Below are 23,093 nucleotides of genomic sequence, written 5' to 3'. Positions count from 1 at the left end.
AACTCCTTACAAGGTATCTAAGTTAATTTTCTATTGCTGTGATAGAAGAAAAAATTTATTTGGGGCTTACTGTTTCAGAGGGTGCATCCATGACCATTATGGCGGGGAGCATGGCTGCAGGTAGGCAGGCATGGTGCTGAAGCAGTAGCTGGGAACTCATATCTTGCGACACAACCATGAGGCAGAAAGAGTTAACATGATTGCCTGAGTCTTTTGAAACCACAAAACCTGCCCTCAGGAACAGGCGACATCTCCTAATCCTTCCCAATTAGTCAAACCTATGTGCCTGTGGGAGCTGTTCTCAAACCACCACATAAGCTACTCTGACCACTAGGACAGAAAAATGTGGCTGTAGTTGAATATGTTTTTAGTAACTACTAATAATTTTGCATTTGTAGTCCAGAGTGTAGGGAGAAGATCAGTGAACTCAACATAGTAGAAAACCTCTTGATGATTCTGCATGAATATGACTTACTTTCCAAAAGGTAGGGTCTGATCCTCATGAAAATGCTTCCATAGTGGAACATGGAACTTGTAGTAACTTAAGTCTATGATCTCTTGACATGGCCACTGAAATCTGGCTCCAGAATATTGCTCTCTTTCTTTCCTCCCCCCTAAAAGCTGTTTCATTTGTTATAAAAATACTTTTTAATTATGTCATCTATATTGTTAATTGAATATCATGAGTCAGCTTGGCATGTGAGCTAAGATGCTGACTGACTGACATTGTGGTCACATTGTAACTCACAGCAGAATCTAGAACAAAATGGCTTCCTTTCTGCTTCAGCTGTTCATTGCTCTAAAGGGAGACTCTGTACAGTGGGTTATTAGGTGTGCTTAGGATTGTAAATCTGTATAGTTTGGCCTTTAAACCACAATTTTCTGAAAAGTCAAGAGTGTAGAAATCCTAAATGATGGAGATCTGATATTTGCAGTGATTTTTTGAAATTCCTTTTCAAAGCTGACTTAACAATGTTTTATGAGAGTGTTGGTTTAGACAAGAGTCTGTGCTTTCAGACTTGGTGATTTGGACTCACTCAAGAGACAAAGTGCCAGACCCTACCACAGTTGAGTAAGATCAGAGTGTGCAGTGTGAGGTCAGGACAGGCAGAGTCCTGGGGCCTTGCAGGACTCTGGTGCCCTGGAAGATGCAGTCAGCAAGGTTCAGCACAGAACAGAAACTCCGGATCAGAGTGACGGGAGATAGGAGGAAATGTCTCAGCAAAGACTGCTGCACTGTAGAGGCAGACACTGCGCATGTGCGAAGAGTGGGCTGGCAGGCACAGCTGGGGCGAAGGAGGCAAAGTGTCAAAAACTAGAACAGTTCATGATAAGTCAAAAATGTAGCTAATTCTGGTCAGTTCTTCCCTACACCAGGACCTTCCCTGAGCCCTCCTGAGTCCCCTTTAGCTACACAAAATTCTATTGTTTTCCATATTTTACAGATGAGGGCATGTAACATGTTTATCCAGGTTTTTAGGATGCATTTTGCATGGTAAGATGGTGTGGATTTCCCCATGAACATTATGTGAATTCCCAAAAAGATTTTAAGCACGTTTATATTCTGATAGCACATGTGGAAGCAGGGTAGGAGTGGAATACATCTACATGTCGAGATGCACTTAGAATAAAGAGAGAAAATTTCTCGGAGAAAGCTTGAGAAGATAAAGCACGCTGCTTACCAAAGAAGACACATTTGTTGTTTTTGTTGTTGTCTGAGATGGGTAGATAAGCAGCTTTCCCTAGGCTGGCCTTGTTCTTTCTGTGATCCTTGTGTCTGCCTCTTTAAGTGCTGGGATTACAGGCTTGACCCTCCACTCCTCATAAAACATATGTTCTTAACATCAGAGCTAGGAGGGGAGGGGGGCTTGAGAGGGAGAGGAACGTCGAGAAGTCCTGTGGGAATGGGATTGCAGAGCAGTGTGGGAATGTGAACCCTGAAGAGTATTTAGGAGAAAGAGGGCATAAACAAACACTCTGCTCCAGCAAGGAGCAGACATGGAATTACCCTGCAGAAAATTTGCTTTATAAGGAGAGAGAGGGCTACATAACCATTGGCCATGGCCTGGCTTTGAGGAGGAAGAGCATTAAAAGGGGAAGTACATCATACCAGACAGAGGCAGGATGCTGCTGCTGTGAGGTAGGACAGCATTGTAGACATTATCAGCTTAAAATGAAAGTAGGAGAGATAGCTGCCATGGATGCATGGTATATGAGTAGGAGGGTAAAAGGAGAGAGAGAGAGAGAGAGAGAGAGAGAGAGAGAGAGAGAGAGAGAGAGAGAGAGAGAACTCTTGCCTTTACTTACCCCCATGGTTTAGGGAGCTTGTCTGTAGCTAAAGCCAGTTAAAGCATGAAGAATTCCTGTTAGGACAGTAGGACAGAGGGACAAAGGCAACAGAAAGTTGGTCAAGGCAGAACATAGGGGAGGTGGATCTGCTCTTAATGTGGTGGGTCATGATCTAACAGAGAGGGGACTGGAAGAGGGTCCCACACCTCACTCATGGTCAAGGATACAGGGTGAGAAGAGCAGTGTCTCAAGTGTGGATCCTCTATATGATACCCAGTGGATGCTCTGGTCATGTGACGTCACTGATGCAGAGTGGGGGTGATTCTCACACTTGCTTCCATCACACCAGACTTACAGCGGAGCTCCTGCGCCTGCTTTGTGCTGAGCCCCAGGTGAAGGAACAGGTGAAACTCTATGAGGGCATCCCCATCCTCCTCAGTCTGCTCCACTCTGACCATCTGAAGTTGCTGTGGAGCGTTGTCTGGATTCTGGTCCAGGTGTGTGAGGACCCAGAGACCAGTGTGGAAATCCGTATCTGGGGTGGCATCAAGCAGCTCCTTCATATTTTACAAGGGTAAGTGGGGGCCTGGATCTTATAAATTAGTAAAATATTCTAGTGTCTCTTTGTTTGTTTGTTTGTTTGTTTGTTGGTTTGTGTTTTGAGACAGGTCTCTCTATGTAGGCCTGACTGTCCTGGATCTCACTATTAGATCAGGTTTGCCTTGAACTCACAGAGATCCACTCACCTCTGCCTTCCAAGAAATGGGATAAAAGGTACATGGTTGCTGTCTTGGTCAGTGTTCTATTGCTGTGAAGAGACACCATGACCACGGCAACTCTTATAGATGAACACATTTAATTGGGGCTGGCTTACAGTTCAGAGGTTTAGTCCATTATCATCTTAGCAGAAAGCATGGTGACATGAAGGCAGACATGGTGTTGGAGAGGTAGCTGAGAGTTCTACAGCTGAATCAGCAGGCAGCAGGAAGAGAGAGAAAGACACTGAGTCTGGCTTGAGCATTTGAAACTTCGAAACCCAGGCCCAGAGACACACTTCCTTTAACAAGACCACAGCTACTCCCACAAGGCCATATGTCCTAATCATTTCAAATAGTGACATCCCCCATGATCCTATGGGAGTCATTTTCATTCAGCCTCCCACACCTCCACACCTGCTTTCTAGTAGCTTCTATCCCATGAGCATGAAAGGGGATGGTTGGTTAAAATAGTTTGAAATTGAAATTGCTTGGGTATATATTGCATTGTAACTATATTTTATGAATTAAATATCTTGAAGTACTGAGTAGTAATATTTTTGGACCATCTTTGGGAATGTTCTGCTGCTTTATAATATTATTATAAAGCATAATTCATCCCCAAGTGTGCTAAGTCAGAGTCACAGGTAGATATTTCTGCTCAAAAGAGACCAGCATGCTTGATCCCTGGTCCATCAATAGAGCTTATTTTGTGCTCTAAGGCAGAGCAGCTTATCCATTTTAACATCACCAGAGATTATCAAATTGATATGACTAAGACTTTGTACATATAATTCCTTTATGGATTTTCTCTGTGGGAATATTTCAGAGCATTAGAAGAGATTGCAGATGTGTGAACAATAAACTTCCTTAATGATTTCTGTCACTGTGAAAACAAAGGGAAAGTATGTGGCCTGCTGACAGCCTCCTAGCTTCATAAAAGCCTCAGTTACTTGAATATATAGATTATAAATATTTCACCAGTTCTGTGACATAATAGACTATGTCCTTGGTCAGAACAACTGCACAGTTGTTTTGTTTGTGCTTGTAGGGTGAATATAGTGGATGTAGTCATCCTTGGATAGTTGCTATTTTCTTAATGATGACTGGAATTCTAAAATAGTTAAGTATTAGTTAGAGCTAATTATAACAGGCATTTCCCCCTCATTAGCTCAAGTCATACATTTTATACAATTGATAGAAAGGAATTCTTTCATGTCTAAAGACTCATGTTCCAACTCCATCCAGGTATGGTGTTGGAAAACTTAACCCTGAGAAGGTGATACACGTCAACTCTTATTGGATGTTTACACTAGCTAAGGTGATTTGGAAGGGCTTATTCCTAGCTGGGTATGTACAGTCTGCTTGTGTCCACACCTGCACCTGGCCACCGGGGCAGATGCTAGAGGAGGAGCTGTGTGGTGGCTGGCAGTGCTAGTGTTATCAGGCTGTTGCAGGGCGGTTTTCGGGAAACCCATTTAGGCCTGTACACCTGCAGCCTCCAACAGCAAGCACATTCCTGTCAGGCACATTGATCACTACAGAGAGTTCCAAGGTAATTATGTCCACAGATAAGACCATTAAAGGAACTGCTCCTTGCCCCAGCTTGTGACAGAAAGAACAGAATGCCCCGGATAGCACTGAGGGAAGACGGGGAGATTCCATTTGTGTTATGTGTGGGAACATACAGACCCAAACAGCTGATGTCATGAGAAATAAGTAAATAAAGGAACCATATCAACCAAAGGGAACAAAACAGATAACAGAGTCTGTGGTAGGAAGCTGTGCACCCAGCATGCAGCAGACCCACTGCCGAGCATGGATTCGTCAGCTGTGGCTGAAGATAAGTAATTGAGCTGTAAAAGGGAGGAAATCATATAGCCGAGATGGGAAATGTGGATCGAGTGATGAGCACAGCCCTGAATACTCACCTAAAGACCAGGCCAGCCCCGGCAGTAGCAAAACAGAGGGCAGGCTCTCAAAGGGTGCTTTCAGCCCGAGGAAAGCGAGGAGAGAACAGAGAGAAAAGACTGGTAAGGCCAGGTGAAGACAGGGCTTCAAGCCATGCTCATGGAGATTCCTGTGGCAGGGAGTCAAAGAGCAAACAGTTGGAAGATTCAGCAGGATTGGTTTTCACTAAGAGGCACTCAGAGGAATCCTGGCTGAGATGCACGCACACACAGACTGCAGTGCCCCAAGAGTTCAGCCACGGGAAGTGCAGGGCCTCTCATCTCACGCTAAACACGCTAAACACCGCACTTGGTTCTAGCTGAATTTGCAGATGAAGCAATTGGGAACTTAGAAAACCTCATAACCTGATGTCTGTTTATTTACTTGTTTGTTTGTTTATTATACAAAGCACGGGCTCGTTATGAGATTTTCATTGTGTTTGAGGTACAGAAGAAAATAAATAAGTGGTCTGAGCAGTAACTTTTCTTTTCCAGAGATAGGAATTTTGTTTCTGATCGCTCCTCCATCGGCAGCCTGTCCAGCGCGAATGCTGCAGGACGGATCCAACAGCTGCATTTATCAGAAGAGTTAAGCCCTGGGGAAATACAGGAAAATACTGCCTCTCTCCAAGCAGGTGTCTGTCTTACGGGACTGGGTTTTGTTACTTAGTACTTCATTCTTTATTGTGTTGTTACTCCTTGTTATAACATTAGTATAGTAGTGTTGAGTGTACCCAATTGCAGGATTCCAAATGTGTAACAGTGAATCCGCATGGATGCCAGAGCCTTCTCCATAGTGGCGTTGGACTGGCAGGTTAATGATACAGCAGATGAGACTACTGCTAAGGCTGGATTAAAGCCCACAGTTTGGTCTGAGCCTGAACCATGCTTCCTACAGTGTCCTTCATCTTAAAGTGTCCTTTGAATACAAACATCCCACTAATAAGGGGACAGGGAGTCTTCTTCCACAGACCAGTTCCAAGAAAAAGAGAGAGAAGGCAACTGTGTGAGCTTTTCAAGGGAAGAGAAAGCTGAGCTGAATAAGCCTTTTCCTGGTAGAGCTTCCTCCAGGTTGCACCTTTGGGCTTAGTAGAGTGGCCATGCAGTGTGGGTGCTTCCGGTCAGTCTGGACCCTGGAGCAGCCTGGAAAGGAGCAGAGGGTGCTGGAGGCCGGTGGAACGTGGGGAGGCACCGAGACTAGGGACATGTGTGACAGAGGGCTAGAGCTGAAAGGCGCAGGTCATAAGACAGGCTTGCTTGTTCACAGAGATGTCCTCCTGGAGAAGTTTTGTCAGACACAGGAGGGCAGAGAACTAGATCTTTCCTCCCTCTGAAGTTTGTGTGCCCTCAGGAAGGCCTCTGCCTCTACACAGGCTGTGCTGGGTACCTGTTTAAAGGTTCCTGGTACACCATGTTAGCTCGTCTCAGAATTCCTGGTAGTCTAGTTGCTCTCACACTGGTGCAATTAGTGGTGATCACAGTGGGCTATAGGGTTAGTCAGTGCTTACAGAGGGACATAAGAGGCTTGGGGGCTAGAATTCCCCAGGTGTTCTGCTTGATGGGGTACCTAGGGTACATAGAGTCTTCTGGAGCTGTCTACATGATATGGGCTTACCCCGTTCATCACCCCATTCATCATCACTGCGTTCACATTTTAGTAGGAACGATAAGCAGTTAGTGGAGTCTGATATTTCCTCCACCTAGGTGGGCGGCCATGTGTCCTTAGCCATGTTTCTCAAGATCCCCAGGCTTTGCTCCTGTGAACTATTGTTGTGAGAAATACACGTTGATATGTAGAAGTCTTCAAGGTAACATGTGTAGCTCATTAGGAGGAATTGTGTCCCAGTGTACCTGATGACTGGCAGTCTGCACCCGCTCTGAGACTGTAGAATATAGTCTGATCACCAGGGTTTGGGGAGTGTGCTCAGAGCAGTGATTCATTTACCCACCAGTTTATTGTATTTCCGGCACGTGCTGGACGCGTGCTGGGCACTGGAGAATATGACGAGTCTGATTGCTTCCCTCCTAGCTTGTTGTGCTGCCCTCACTGAACTGGCTCTCAATGATACCAATGCCCACCAAGTGGTCCAGGTAAGAACATCAGGACCAAGTGCCCTTCCTTGGGTTGCAGTTTGTATTCCAGCACATTGGTTTGAAGGCCCATCAAGTAATTTAAAAACTATTTAACATTTCTTCTTTAGCTTATAGAATTCCAGCTTATATTTTTGTCCTTAGTTAACTCAGTTGTATTATGCTCTAGTCTGCTTTCACGTTATAATAAAACACTGACCAAAAGCAGCTTCCGAGGGGCCAGGGTCTATTTAACATACACTTCCAGGTCACACTCTGTCCCTGGGGAAATCAAGGCAGGAACTCAGGGTGGGAACCTGGAGGCAAGAAAGGAAACAGAGGCCATGGGAAAGTGCTGCTCACTGGCTTGCTCCCTCGGGTGTGCTCAGCCAGTTTTCTTATACAGCCCAGAACCACTCTCCCTGGGGTGACAATGCCCACAGTGAGCTGGACCCACCTAAATCAACTAACAATCAAAAGTGTGAACCCCACACACCAGCTAGGCCAGTGAGGTCCCCCACTGAGACTCCCTCAGGTAACTGGGCTGTGTCAAGTTGACAGCTGAAGCTGACTAGAACTTAGAAAAAGCTGATGTAGGTAACTCTTCCTGGCCTCCCTTGTGGTCCGTTCATTCAGGCTCTTTCAGGGTAACTCCCTCGTGTTGAGTTTTACAGAGGCAAAGACTAACAGCTGTGGAATCACCTTCAGATGTGTGTGTGGTGGCTGTGGCGTGAGATAAAGCCCCCACATAGGCAGCGTAGCAGAGGGGAAAGTGGCAGGAAGAACAGCCAGGTTGGGCACAGTGTTTGCTGACTTGCTGGGTTTGCTTCCAGAGGGAGAAATGGTTCCACGTCTCATGAGTGTACTCATGAATAAAACAGAATTATAAAATAATCTGCAGCGTGGATATAGCAATAGTGGTAAGATTTGTGGAGGTGGATAAGATGCCATATACTCACAGCTGGCAGAAAGCTGAAACAGGCTTTTTTTCACCTCCATGTATGTGCCAGAGCAGACTAAAACAGGGCTGTTCCACAATTAACTTGATTTCTTTAAAGTTTGTCCTTTTTTTGCCGTTTTTTTCCTTTTCTTAAAAATACTTATTTAAAAATGATTAATCTCTGTGTATTCTTTAATTATCAAAAACAAAAAGGGAGGGAATATCTATGTTTTTTGGTTATTATTTGTTTGTTTTTGGTTTTTCGAGACAAGGTTTCCCTGTGTAGCTTTGCACCTTTCCTGGAACTCACTTGGTAGCCCAGGCTGGCCTTGAACTCACAGAGATCCTCCTGGCCCTGCCTCCCGAGTGCTGGGATTAAAGGCGTGCGCCACCACCGCCCGGCTGAGTATCTATGTTTTATAGTTTGAATTTGGTGGTTTTGGAATGTATATGTACCTGTGTTTTCATGTGTCTGATCATTCATGTGTGTGGGTATGCATGCATGTCTGTGTGTAGGTCAGAGGTAGCATTCATCAGGAGATGTCCATTGTTTTTTAAATTAAGATTAAAAAATGATGCATGTGTGTGTATGTCTGCCTGTGCGTTTGTGCACATGAGAGTGCAGGAGCCTGCGGAGTCCAGAGGGGGCATTAGATCCCCTGGAGTTGGAGTTACAGGTGGTGTGAGTCACCAACTTTAACGCCAGAGACCAAACTCTGGTCCTCTGCAGGAGCAGTGTGTGCTTTTAATTACCAAACTGGCTTTCCATCCCCAGCCTCGTTTCTGCAGCACGGTGTTCCGTCGGCACAGGGCTCACTGATTCGGCTACACTGGCTGGCCAGTGGTCTGCAGGGAGACTCCTGTCTCTGCCTTTTCAGCACTGGCATTACAAGTGAGCCGCCTTGGCCAGCTAACTACTATTTTTTTTTTTTTTTAAATCTTCGGTTCTGGGGACTGAACTCAGGTCTTCACGCTTTGTAGCAAGTGCATCGCTGACTGCACTATTCCTCCAGCCCCGAGTTTGAGTACAAAGATGTTTGAATTCCTTTATCCTGTCCCTTCATATTCTCCCACTCTTGGTTTTTGTAATATTTAAATCATTTCAAATTTATGTAGTTTAGTACATAATATTATCATATAATCCTACCTTGAAAAACTGAAGCTTGTCTGTAATCTTTGGTATTTGAAAGTAATACATTAGCAGTCCTAGTCCTTACTGTCCGTTTAGGCTGTTGTAAGGCTCTTTACTGCTTCTGAATGCTTATCTCTCTCTGTAGTACTGATACTGGTCACTGATGCAGGGCCTCTTTATTTTTCCAGGAAAATGGTGTATATACAATAGCAAGATTAATTTTACCAAATAAACAAAAGAATGCAGCAAAAACCAATCTGCTACAGGTAACAAGCCTGTCTTTTGCTTTTTATCTCAAGGTGTTGAAATCTGGGGAGCCTTTGATAAGAGAATGTGTACTTTTTAGGATTGTTTAGCTGAGTATTGGGCCCATGCAGCTGGAAGGGAATGTGCTCAGTGATGGAGTCAGGGTGGAAACCAGTGACTCACACAGCACGAAAGGCCCATCAGTAGCTCCTTTGCGTGTGTGACTCACGTGGCCTATCCGGTGGGGTTCATCTGTTGATTGTACTGTTAAAGGAGATTTCATTGTACACCAGAATATAACAACAACGGAAAAGTGGTTGTCATCTTTAAACATGAACCAAGTCACCAACATTTTGTCTTTGGAGAGGAAATCCCAGGAAACGGACTTTGATGGATGAGAAGGGATTTAAAAGAGGACAGGGGGTGACAGGGGTTTCCATGGGAGTGTTATCAGCAGGGTAGAGGTGGAGAATTTAGAGGGTGCTTGGGGACAGGTGGGCTGCTGAGTGGCTTGGGTTGTGTGTCTTAAAACAGAGTGTCAAAGGCAAAGAGTAGGCACACTTACATAGGATCGTTGTGCTTTTCTGGGGAGTGAGCATTAGGGACTGTGTTCTCAGTGACACCAGAATGACAAAGGTCACTTTTGTGGAGTTGCAATTTATTATTCTTTCTAAGTCATTTATTTACAAAAGGGAGCAAAGCTACTTTGAAGGCCAGTGTTTGAGGGAATAGGTGTGTTTAGCTTTGCTTAGACATTGTACAACGCACATGTGCATGAAGATATCATATGCTTCCACATAATTATGTACACTTTCCACGTTTTTATGTGTGTGTTCAAAAGGAAGGTCATTCTAAAAAGGGCTTTAATGTTGTCATCTAGCATAACAGCCAAATTTTCGGAGCCTCTTCCTACTACTGTGTGCAGCCAGGGGGGGTGGTTTGGAAAGCTACTATGAGAACATAGGAAAGCTGGGCTTCTCTAGTGCATTCAGATACATGACACTGCCCTTGGACAGCATAGCCAGTCAGAGTTGTCATGAGCACAAGCTTTGTTAAGCCAAGACAGGTTTTAGAACTCCATCTAGAAAGGGTTCCAACAAGTTCAGTCCTCTACGCTCTCGTCTCCACCATTTCCCCAGGCTCCTTTGTTTTCTGTCAGACTCTGGGCAGCCTTCTATGTTCAGATCATCAATTTTATGAAATGATCCCAGGTTTCCAGAAGACCATAATCACTCCACTGGTGGTCTGGGTCACAAGTGTACCTGTTTACTGTCCCCGCCCAATCCCACCATCCTAGTCAGGGTTTCTATTACTATGGTGAAAGACCATGACCAAAAGAAAACTGGGAAGGAAAAGTGTCAGTGCAGGAACTCAGATGGGCCAGGAACCTGGAGGCAGGAGCTGATGCAGAGGCCATGGAGGGGCGCTGCTTGCAGGCTTGCTCCCCATGGTTTGCTCAGCCTTCTTTCTCATAGAACCCAGGAGCACCAGCCCAGGAGTGGCACCACACCTCTGCCATCAATCACTAATGAAGGAAATGTCCTGCAGCTGGATATTATGGAGGCTTTTCTCAATTGAGCGTCCCTCCTTTCAGATGATTTTAGATTTTGTCAAGTTGACACAAAACCAGCCAGGGCACCCCCCGCATTTCTTCCCTCCCTTGTGTTCTCTCCTCCACCCCTTCCTTTCCTACCCATCCCCTCTTCTTCCTTCTGCTCGCTCTCCCCTGTAGAATATCAGAAGTTCATTTTCTTTACATATGAAACTATTTAACTACATTTGTTTACTTGTGTGTGATTATATGTGCAGGCAGGCATGCCATGGAGCATATTGGATGTCTGAGAACAGTTTGTCACCATGTGGGGCCTGGGGATCAAACTCAGGTTTCCAGGATTGACAGCAAATGCCTTTACCCACTGAGGCATCTTGCTGGCCCCAGAAAATTGATTTTCTCAGTTAAAGCACTCAGGCCTTTCTGCAAGCCTTCTAACGATCAATTGTCCATTGTTCTATTTGGAGAATGGTTGGGACTTTTATCCAGGAGACCAATCTGTCATATATGAATCCAGTGTGCCTGTCACTGTTTTTATGTGCAGTAGTTTCTAGTGGTTAGAAACCGAATGAATAGAGAGTGAACCCTGAGTTCCTGGAAGTTTTCTTGTATGTCTTCCTTGGCAGAGGACTATTATTTCTTATCTCTCTGCTCATTTTGTACTTTCTAGAAAGGAATCAATGGCCAGTGTGGAGTAAACAGGGCCACATCTGCAGCATGTCACAGCACCAGTCCTGTAGACAGGAGAGGGACCCCAGAGTTGGTGCTACTTTTCCTGTTTATGGGCCTGGCCTGCAGCGTAGGTCAGCGACATACAGGGAAGCCTCTGTAATGTCTGCTCCCAGTAACTCTGCACTGAAATGTTTGTATTTGCTGGGCTGTCCTGTAAGTGACCTCTCTTTGATTCCCTAGTGTTATGCATTCAGAGCCCTGAGGTTTCTCTTCAGCATGGAAAGGAACAGGCCACTCTTTAAAAGGTATGATCTGGAGGTGACGTGGGTGTAAAAGGTGTGAGCTGGAATTGATGTGGGAGGTTATTAAATTGAGGCTCTGGTTGGGCCAACCTGGTTTTGCACTCTTAGCGAGGGGCTGTGGAAGAGGATGGCTCCATGCAAGCCATGCCTCTCTAGACTTCTTAGACTCCACCGATTTAACAGCTTTTGCAGTCACCTCACAGGCCACGTGACAGCTGACTGCGTCAGCACAACTCCGCTCAAACCATGTAACTGCTGAGGCTCTGCTTGTAACTAAGGGTATCAACACCGTGGATGAATTGAATCAAAATACGTACTTGTTGTTGACCATTCAGAAGTTCCAAAGTTAGTCTCGTTATTTCCCCTTACCAACCAAGAGTTTGTTTAGGTGCCCTTGAGAGGCTGGGACCCAGGACTGGGCCAGAGGTGAGTTGAGTATGGAAAAACAGGCCTTAGGAAGCAGACACATTAAACATACAAGGCATGCACACCATTTGGACAAAATCCAGGTCCACAACCTTGTGTACCAGAATTTTATTGATGAAGGAAGTCAGATCAAATCCTTGTTGAGAAGGTGTGGTTCACTCTATTTGTTGTTTTATTTTCCTGTGACATTTGAATTTAGGGGAAAAGAAAGGAAAATTATTTAAGATAAATTTTCATTTCATGGCCCAAGGCCAATCATTTTAAGGAACTCAAACATTTTAAGAGGCCATCGAAGCCAGTACTTTGGAAATGCATAATTCTCTCCATTTTTTCAGTTACTAGTGTTTTATTTTCATAAAACATATAATTTAAATTAAATTAATTAAAAGTATATTTACATCCTGGGGTTAAGTTTAGAACTGTAATAAATGACTTCATGTAAGTGCTAAATACTTTGTAAATACCCAACAAATATCCTCTTTGAATACACATAGTGTGTGTACCACCAAATAGATTACAAACAAGGCCATGGCATAATCTTTTTCAGCTGCATTGTCTTTTATTGCCATAGAGACAAATAATGTGAGATCCACCCCTCCCCATTTCTAAGTGAAGTACAGAGCAGGTCACTACAGCACAATGTTGTTCAGTGGGTCTTTAGAACATTGCTTTTTGTCTTTGCTTACTCTGTGGGAAATACAGCTACAGTGTAACTTTGCAGGATAAGACAGAGCACATTATTTCTGTGCTCTGCTGATAACCTAATGAAGTTAGGTTGGTTGTTAGGGTTAGCTGGTGAGTGAGCTGCATCCAGAAGGGAAGCAGTGGCTCACTGTTCCCAAGCTCCACATTAAGTGTGTGTTTTTTTTCTGTAGGCTTTTCCCCATGGACCTGTTTGAGATTTTCATTGACATAGGGCATTATGTGCGTGATATTGGTGCCTATGAGGACTTGGTATCACAGTTGAATTTGCTATTGGTAAGTCTCGAGTTGTAGAACTTTGGGCAGGCTGCTCTGTGGTCAGGATAAAATAACAGCAACCCATTTCCCTTTTATGACTTGGTTAGGAAGATGAACTGAAGCAAATTGCTGAGAATATTGAAAGCATCAATCAGAAGAAAGCACCGCTGAAGTACATAGGCGACTATGCTGTGTTGGACCATCTTGGAAGTGGCGCTTTTGGTTGTGTTTATAAGGTGATTCTGTCCTGGGAAAGAGTTCTCATACTTCAAAACAAACTTGAAATCACACTTGGACATCCATACTCATTTTAACTGGAGTCCTTGTCACTGAACACTAGAGAATAAATAGAAATAAAAATTAGAATGGTTGTTTTTGTCCAACAGTGAGTGGTAATGCTGTGGGCATTGCCTTGGCTCTCAGCTCTAGTAACTGCTCACTGACTGAGACAGGGCATCTTCATCCATCACAAAAAATAGTCATTATAGGTTGTCCCAGTGCATGACATAGTTTATACATTTACACCAATGTTTCTGCTCCTGCACAGTGAAATCCTACTGAGTACTGCATGAGGGACCAACCAGAAGATGACAGATCTGAGCTTAGCTTAGTGTAAATGCAGCTAGAACAGTGGTTCTCAATCTACCTAATGCTGTAAGCCTTTAATACAGTTCCTCACATTGTGGTGACCCTGCCTTAGTTAGGATTTTTGCTGTGGAGAGACACCAAGACCATGGCAACTCTTATAAAGGAAATATTTAATTGGGGGAAGGGGGCTTACATTTTCAGAGGTTTATTCCATTATCATCATGGTGGGACCTGGTGGTGTGCAGACAGACATCATGCTGGAGAAAGAGCTGAGAGTCTTACATCTTGACCCACAGGCAACAGGAAATAATCTGAACTAGGTGTAGCTTGAGCATGGGAGACCTCAAACCCCACCCTCGCAGTAACACTTCCTCCAATTAGGCCATATCTACGTCAGCAAAGCCACACCTACTCTGATAAAATCTTACTTCTTGATAATGCCACTCCCTTTGGGGGCCAACCATAATTTTACCTCATTGCTACTTAATAGTTCTGCGACTGTCACTTTACTGAATCAGAATGTAAATATCCGATATGCAGGATATCAGAAAGTGACCCCTGTGAAAGGGCCGTTCGGCTGAGAAGCGCCAACCTAGAATCTCATGTTACGGCTTGGTTAACTGTGTGATTTTGTTGTTCTAGTTCATCTGTCTTTATCTTAACCCTCAGTTCTCGTCAGAGTATTTAATTAATTTTTTTTTGTTGTTTCCTTATTTTAGGTTAGAAAACGTAGTGGTCAAAATCTTTTAGCAATGAAGGAGGTCAATTTACATAACCCAGCATTTGGAAAGGATAAGAAAGACCGAGACAGCAGTGTGAGGAACATCGTTTCTGAATTAACAATAATTAAGGAGCAGGTAAATATTTGTCCTATTTCTGAGATGCCTCAGACATTAATGTCATCGAGGTTGAGTTCCTGTGCTGTTCTTATCCATGCTGTTTACAGTCCGGTTCAGTGGGAAATGCTGGACAGTGGTGCAGTGGTATTTTTACCAGTGTTTTTCCTAAAGTTTGTTATTGAGCCATGGAAACTCTTTTAGGAGTTTGTAGCAGGGCCTTGGATACAAAGCAATTGAGCTTACAAGCCTGAACACACCATGGATGAGAAGCCCTCGTGTCTTCATCATGCTCATGTTCAGTGCTTAGCTACCGAGTTCCTGCACAGGAATGGGAGGAGTTTCATCCTCAGTGCCTGGTTCCCAAGCTACTACACAGGCAATGAGAAAGACCCCAACCCTCTTCCAACTTCAGTGCTTGGTTCCCAAGCTACTACACAGGCAATGAGAAAGACCCCAACCCTCTTCCAACTTCAGTGCTTGGTTCCCAAGCTACTACACAGGCAATGAGAAAGACCCCCAACATCACTCAATTAAAGCCAAACTCCTGACACCCCCAAGTCTGACTTGTTAAATCTAGAATATAGTTTTTGTTTCCTTTTCTTGACCAGCCTTGAACAGTCTAGGCTGCTCTGAAGCTGGCTGTGCAGCCAAGGGCAACCTTGACCCCTCCTTCTGGCTCCCCAGCCTGAGTGCTGGGATTAAAGGAGTACACCACTATCCTCAGGGTTACTTTCATTAGCACAAGCACAATATGCTGGTGTGATATAATAGCTCAGTTAGCTGTGATCATGAAGAATTAGTTGAGGGAAAAAGAACACCGAGCAGAAGAGAAGTGGGATTTCTTTTTGTGATCCAAGAACATGCTGGTTTCTTTTCCAGTCTTCCTTACTTGTACGTTTTCTTTTGTAAGTCCTGGGAAACGCTGAGTCTCATTGCTCTGTTCTCTTCGGTCGTATTTGCTTGGTGTCGGGGCTGGAGCATGAAGAGCCTCACAGTCATGGTCCTTATTCAGTGAAGTTTGACATCACTAAGTTACACCGATCACTAAGAGCATTGCTGACTTTCATGCTTTGACAGATTAGATTTTCAGAAGCTATCTCATCCTGCCACAGAGTCTCCTGTTCTGTACAGCACAAGCTTAGAATGTGACTTTGATCTGAGTCCAAGTTTTGCTTAGGTCCCAAAGCTGGATCATGAGCTAGGGCGAGAATATTGTTCTGTTTGTTGGCCTGGTCCCATATAGTTTAAAAGCTCGAGTCACTTATGATCTGATGAGGGTGCAAATTTGTTTAAGTGCGTTTCTTAAGAAAAAGTGTCCAGAAGAGGCCAATGGGGATGCCTGTTTAGACTGTGAGGTCACTCAAGATTGTACACTTGGTCCCTCACTGTGGAAACAAGCCACTTGAGCCTAACAGGAAGAAGTCATGAGGGAAAGAGGCTGGAACGGGAGATCCTATGTGTTAAGAGATGACAGTGAGCCCATGGTAACACAGAGGCTCCAGACTACTAGGCTTAGAGAGGTGGTTTCACACAGCGGTGGGTCACAGAGGCTCCAGACTACCAGGCTTAGAGAGGTGGTCTCACACAGCGGTGGGTCACTTTTCTCACATCTAACAATCCCAAGAGAGTGGGCAAGTTGCTGTTATTCCCTGTTTCATGCTTCTTCTGGTGGCACATTTACATTCCAAATTGGAAGATGACAGGGAGAGACAGTCCCAGGGTTAAAGGCTCACATGTGGAGTTTGCAGACTCCTTTTGCACTCACAGCTAAGCGCCAAGGGACAGGCCCACTCCAGGGTGTAGGCAAGGCTGAGAGATGTCACCTCTGCCTGGGAAGCCACATCCAGCTGCTCTGCTGCTACAGATGTGAGCTGCTGGGTTTCATGGATAGCAGCTAGCTGGGCCCTGCTCGAAGGGGTATACAGAGAGAGGTGCAACACTTTTATACACACAATGGCAATTCTTACAAAATTAGACACTTTCCCTAGAAACCAATAGTTGCAGAAATAACTAGTAGTGGGCATTTTTACATTATTTTTCACTTTTTAGACAGGTTCTCCCTTCATGTGTAACTGAGACCTGGCATTGGGGCAGAACATATTAAATGGACCATTTAGTTCTAAAATTCTCCACTCTAAGTTAGGAAGTGCAGCGGTCTCTAGCTTCATTTACAAAGACAGAGAGGACACTGAAATTTTCATTAACTTAAAAACAAAATTTAAGTCATCAAAATCTTAAATGGTAGGTGACAACCTGATGGTCTGAGACGTAACTACAGATTACAAAAGCTGAGTGGTCACGGAAAAAGCATGTGTTTTGAAACAATCTGATAAATATTTGTTATTTATTTTCTTACAGCTTTATCATCCCAACATTGTACGCTATTATAAAACATTTTTGGAAAGTAAGTATGATTTGTGTTTCTAATTAAGGAAACATATCTTGGTTATTTATATTATATTGTCATGTGATAAACTCATTCAGCTATTTTCTTTACACTTTCATTATTAACAATCATCACTTGCTCAGGCAGTGAAATAATTTCATAAGTGATGGTCTGAAAATAGTTAAAAGTATTTTGATCCCCACCGTAGAGAGGCATGGTGTAAACAAAACAAAATAATTAAATTATTGTACAAAAAATGAACTGGATCTGAGCAAGAAGAAAGGGAACCAACCAATGATGGTTCTTTCTGTCTACCTCACAGCAGCTAGTGTAGCAGCTGGTGGCATCTCCAGCTGAATAAAACTGAGTGGGCTTCGCCTTCTAGATTCTTTTTTAGTAGGTGCCACCAGGTGGCGTCGGAGTCCTGGCACAGCCCACCAGCTGGGTGGCTTGTTTCCTGCTGATGGCCTGGAGAACACAGTCAAAACCCTTAGACAGAGCCAAACTCAAGTGAAGTAAATATTGAAACTTAACGATCTGTAACATAAAAGTATCCTGAAGTATTTCCGCATGAAGGAAGATTGACAGCCACACTGCCTGTAGCTGCAGGGGCTCAGTCGCTGCTGCTTCACCAGTGCTGATACTCACCTTTGCAAGCTGGGAGGTGGGGGCGCCACTTTTAATCCCAGAACTCCCAAGGCAGAGGCAGAGGCAGAGGCAGAGGCAGAGGCAGAGGCAGAGGCAGAGGCAGAGGCAGGCAGATCTGCGTGAGCTTGAGGCCCGGTCTACATCATTCCAGGACAGCCAGGGCTACACAGAGACCCTGTCCCAAAAGAAAACAAAAAACGTTCTGCGTGCTGGGGCATTTGTTATGTTTTTACCCATTTCTCTTCTCGAGATGACTTAGAGTCACTCCTGCCTCTTTAGCAGCTAGTTCTTAATGTTGGGATAATTTCCGGTAATTAAAAAGATCAGAACTAGCTTCTGATTTATACTGAGGAGATGAATACAAGTCATTACAAAAACAAAACAAAACACTTTAAAAACCAGACAGCTTCTAAAATGAATTGGAGGTAACTTAATAATGTAAAATATGATGTATCAGGTTATAAATCATAGAGATGACTATAATGTGAGGAGATGAAAATAAAGCTGTAGCTAAGCACAGCACAGACAATACATATTTCATGACATTGTGAAACTTTGGAACTATAAATGTCTGCAAGAAAGACATTAAATAACAGGATTTACCCACGTTGTGCATCCCCATGAGAGCCAACAGGAAGAGTAGTATGTGTGCATTCATTTTGTGATATAAGAGTGGGAAAGTCAGCTACGTGGCAGTACAAGAGGTGTCAGCCCTTTGTTGATAAGTTGTGTACATGTGTATTTTTGTACATCTAACAGTTAGAAAGACACATGTCACAAACACATGAACTATTGGTAATAGTTGAAATTGGCTTTAGATGAGGGTATGCAAAACAACAACAACAACAAACCAAACAGCATTAGCTAACAAAAGCTTTGTAAACCATAAAACAGAATCAGAGTCCAGGTCTCCCTGCTCAAGGGAGGCCTATCAATGGTTTCTGTCATGGGTGGTTGTGTTGCTGGAATGTGTGATCCTAGGGTAAGCTTCTATGACATAGTCTATGCGACTGTAAGAAATGCAGTTTACAGTGCTGTTTTCTGAATGTTGTATTTGATCTGAGGTACTGAGAGGCAGGACCTGTGACTCCGGACGGTTGGCTTGTTGTCTTTGGCACCTTCCAACCATTCCTCACGATTCCTCTTGCCAATGCAAACTTAAGTGGGGGAAAGTCTGGAGCCAGAAGAAGTTGCTGCTGGGCTGTGATGGCCCAAAGGCCTGCTCTGTGCTCTGCCAGGGTTCAGTGGATTCTAACACTTATTCTCTGCATGCTCTCTGGAAACCATGGCTTCTCATTTGTGAAGCCTTTCCAGCGTTGACTTTAGGTTTCTGTGGCCCTTTTGTGTCTTTGGGTAGATGACAGATTGTACATCGTTATGGAGCTCATAGAAGGAGCCCCACTTGGAGAGCACTTTAACTCTTTGAAGGAAAAACAGCAGCGTTTCACTGAGGAAAGACTGTGGAGAATATTTATACAGGTACACCCTTCATTGAGATTCCCATTACATAGCAAAGTCCGAGCTGCCTTAGAGATGTACCGTTGGTTATGTATACAGTGGGAATCAATTTGCTTTCATTCTCATTTCAAGTTGTGCTTAGCTCTTCGGTACCTACACAAGGAGAAGAGGATTGTCCACAGAGATCTGACGCCAAACAACATTATGCTGGGAGATAAGGACAAAGTGACAGTTAGTAAGTATACATGTCTTAAACTTTTTAACTGAAGAATTTCTGAATACTAGTTGAGAATAGAACCCTATTTCAGAGCAGTGGCATACGGTCAGTAGAACTTTTGGCATGGATAGAAACATTCTCTCTAAATTGTCCAGTGGAGTAGGCACTGGTCACTTGACACTTTTGTGCAAGGGGAATGCAGCCTGTGTGACAGAGGAAATGGCCTTTTGGATTTTATTAAATTTTGAGCTGGATGTAATCCAGTTCTTGTAAGGTAGAGACAGATGGAACTAGAGTTCAAGGCAAGCTTAAGTTACATAATAGGTTTGAAGCTAGTATATGCCACATGACATCCTTTATCAAAAAGCAAGAACAAAACAAAGACAAGATGTTTTTGTTAAATTTTAATTACTTTCCACATCCGTGAGAGAATAGTGTTCACACAATACTGGATAGCGGCAATGCTGTTCTAAATGACTGGTTTGCTCATCTGAGAGGATGCTCTTAGCATGCTCCCTGTTTAACTCCTCAGTTAGTGCTTCCTGAGTTTTTCCTTTCTAGCTCATGAAGAGTAGCTTTGATAATTAACACATTGAGCACATTGCTTTGAATCATTTTGTCACAGTCTGCTTTACAGGTAACAGACTTACAGGGCTACAAAAATACAGCCATTTGTATACTTTCACATCCTTGGTTTTGTTGTTGTTGTTGTTGTTTTCATCTATAGCAGAAAAGCCGTAATAGTAGAGCAAATTTCATTGATTAAGATAGGTCTTGGTGGTGCACACCTTTAATCCCAACACTGGGGAGGCAGAGGCAGGGGGATTTCTTTCAATTTGAGGCAAGCCAGGCCTATGTAGCGAAACTCTGTCTTCAAAAAATAAATGAATAAGGAAAAAAGTAATGACAATAAAAATTAAAAATTTTCCCCCTACATTAGTAGCTTAATTTTACCCCTACATTTCCCTAACTCTCCATGGGGAACTACTCTTTAGTTTAGATTGGCATGTTACCTTTCTTCTCTTGTTCCCTGAGCTCTTTTGCTTCTCATTTGAAATATTTGTGGTTCACCAGCTACAAGGGGGAGGTGCTGTTCCTGCAGATTTGTAGTCTCTACACAGGTTTTCTGAGATCCCTACAGCAGAAGAATGTTTGAGAACACATTGCTAGAAACTGGAGGCTTACCTATGCATCCCTGTATGAAGACACTGTAGAACACAGCAAGTTCTACAGAAATGGATGATAAAGGGATGCATTTTAAACAAAAGGAGGCTGGCCATTTGGTATTGGATAACCAGTTAGTATACTGTTCCCTGGGAAGACAGCTTCTTCCTCTCTGAGACTCTCTTAGATGCCTGCAGTGTAGGGTTGAGCCCTCGAGTGGGCTTTCACTGTTTGCTTCCAATGTCTATTATTGTTGTCTTTGTTCAATCGTGTTGGTGAGACTTTATGGGTGTAGCTTCTGGCATTCTTAGGAAACACAGTCTCACAGTAAAACCCCTGATTCTCTGGCTTTCACAAACCTGTCTGTCCCCTCTTCTACAATGACCTCTGACCTTAGGTGAAGGAGTTGTGTTGTAGTTGTATCTGTTGGGACTGGGCTCCATAACTCTGCATTTTGATTGGCTGTAATTTTCTGTAATGTTACAAGATACAAGTAATGTTACCCAGACTGGGCATGTTGTGTGTGTGTGTGTGTGTGTGTGTGTGTGTGTGTGTGTGTGTGTGTGTGAATACTTAATGAAAAAAGAGACCATGAATTTGAAAGAGAACAGGAGGGGTATATGGAGGGAGGAAAGGGAAGGGATGATGTAATTATAATCTCAAAACATAACAAAAAGTAAAGAAAAATAAAATTAGTGGTTATTAATGTTTTTCCTGATTATCACCATACCCCAGCAGGCCACAGCCTAGTGCTGACTGAGGGGAGGGACAGTCAGTGTTTCCCTTGCTTTCATAAGATAATGATCGCTCAGGAGCCATTCCAGATGGACATTTCCCAGACCCATGTGTACTCATAAATTAGGACTGAAATATATTGGCCAGATTTTAAAAAGTAGAACATACTGTACTAGTTAAAAAAAAAATAAACTTAAAATAGAAACTCTTTAGATAAACCTGCTATGGGATAATGCTTTTGTACACTGGTTTAATAAAATGCTGATTGGTCAGTAGTCAGGCAGGAAGTATAGGCAGGATAAGCAGACAAGGAGAATTCTGGGAAGAGGAAGGTTGAGTCAGGAGATGCCAGCCTGCCCTCCAGGGAGCAGCATGTAATGGCACACAGGTAAAGCCACGGAACACATGGGGACATATAGATTAATAGTTATGGGCTAATTTAAGATATAAGATCTAGCTAGCAAGAAACCTGCCATGGCCACAGTTTCAAAATAATATAAGCCTGTGTGTTTACTTGGGAGATGTGAGTGGGAGAGATTTGTCCCGACACAGAAAAACTTCAGCTACAACCTTCCATGCAAAGTCACTTTGAAATATTTTCAAGCCAATGAATTATGAAATAAAAATCCAAGAAATCAAACACTTGTGAATCTTTATACTAGACAAATATTTGCTTAACCATTTGAAATAAATCGTTATTTTGTTTACCATAAGCTTTTGCAAATTGACTTGCTATTACTTAAGAATTTTTTGCTATCTATTTCTACATAGTTATCTCAATTTATAAATTAATGGGTATTATTAATAATTGTGAGCTTAAATTGCATAGTGAATTGTGTGTATGTCATAAAAAAAAACTCATTAAATTCCTCTTACATGCTCATTCAGGTGATTTTTTTTCTGAGTAATAGCCCTCTCTACATATTATTTTCTCACTTGATTAGCTATAATCATCTTTGGCTATATTTAAATAAACTGAATTTAATTTCTATTTCAGTAGTTTGATTCATTTTTAGCTTAGTTTTTACTTTATCTCATGGCACACATTAAAATAGTTCACAAATTAAAACAGTGTCACGATGTTGATGAAGTTACTTGGTTCACCTGCTTTCAAATTCCAGTTCTGCATCTGCAGAGAAGGGGACTTTTAATTCCTTTTTAAAATTCACCATGATGGTTTTAGTTTTCCTATTCCCTGTCAGCCCATCTGGCATCCTGTCGGCACAGCTCAGGGTGAAGCCAATACTCAGTGTTTACATCTTTGTCACTGCAGTTATTACCTAGTACTAACTACTTTTCCTGCCTCATAGACCATTTAATTTTCCTCCGAGTTAATAGTTGCCTTTCTTTCTGTTTGTGTTTCTAGCCTTCTGTGTACCTAGCCTTATCTCTTCTCGGGATTCTGAGTTTCATTAGCATGGTATTCACAGGGTTTATTAGGAAAACTTCCAATGTCCTGTTCCTGGACACTCCACTCTTTTAGCTGCTGTGGCAACGTAAATTGAACTTCACCTAGGTCTGGTACAAGCTGTTATTGTAGATCTTCCATGTGTTCCTGTTCTTTCCTCCTGCATCGGCCCCCTGGCTGTTGAGGCTCCAGGCATGTGCCAGGAACGCCTTGGCCTTCCTGACTTGGAAGGCATTTCTTCATGCTTTTACAGTCCTGCTGGCTGTTCGGATCCCACTGCCGTTCTTACTTTTGTTGCCCAATCCATGAGCTACGACGTCTCTCTAGAGATCCCAGGGTGTTCCTTTTATCCTTGGC

The 23,093-nt window shown here is 43.3% G+C and overlaps 1 protein-coding gene across 3 annotated transcripts in view; it reads left to right on the top strand.

The window, feature by feature from the left end:
* The window catches only part of Nek10 (NIMA related kinase 10), a 189,933-nt gene that overhangs the window by 38,586 nt on the left and 128,254 nt on the right, over positions 1–23,093 (top strand). For all 3 annotated transcript variants that reach the window (XM_036198625.1, XM_036198626.1, XM_036198624.1), the window contains 12 exons: positions 399–485; positions 2,639–2,863; positions 5,489–5,628; positions 7,023–7,084; positions 9,324–9,401; positions 11,846–11,910; positions 13,209–13,311; positions 13,401–13,529; positions 14,601–14,738; positions 17,079–17,124; positions 19,112–19,233; positions 19,345–19,447. In XM_036198625.1, coding sequence (XP_036054518.1) covers positions 399–485; positions 2,639–2,863; positions 5,489–5,628; positions 7,023–7,084; positions 9,324–9,401; positions 11,846–11,910; positions 13,209–13,311; positions 13,401–13,529; positions 14,601–14,738; positions 17,079–17,124; positions 19,112–19,233; positions 19,345–19,447 — 1,298 coding nt within the window. The remainder of the gene's footprint in view (positions 1–398; positions 486–2,638; positions 2,864–5,488; positions 5,629–7,022; positions 7,085–9,323; positions 9,402–11,845; positions 11,911–13,208; positions 13,312–13,400; positions 13,530–14,600; positions 14,739–17,078; positions 17,125–19,111; positions 19,234–19,344; positions 19,448–23,093) is intronic.

Source organism: Onychomys torridus, chromosome 9 (assembly GCF_903995425.1).
Source record: "Onychomys torridus chromosome 9, mOncTor1.1, whole genome shotgun sequence".
NCBI lineage: Eukaryota > Metazoa > Chordata > Mammalia > Rodentia > Cricetidae > Onychomys > Onychomys torridus.
This window is presented reverse-complemented; position numbering and strand designations above follow the sequence as displayed.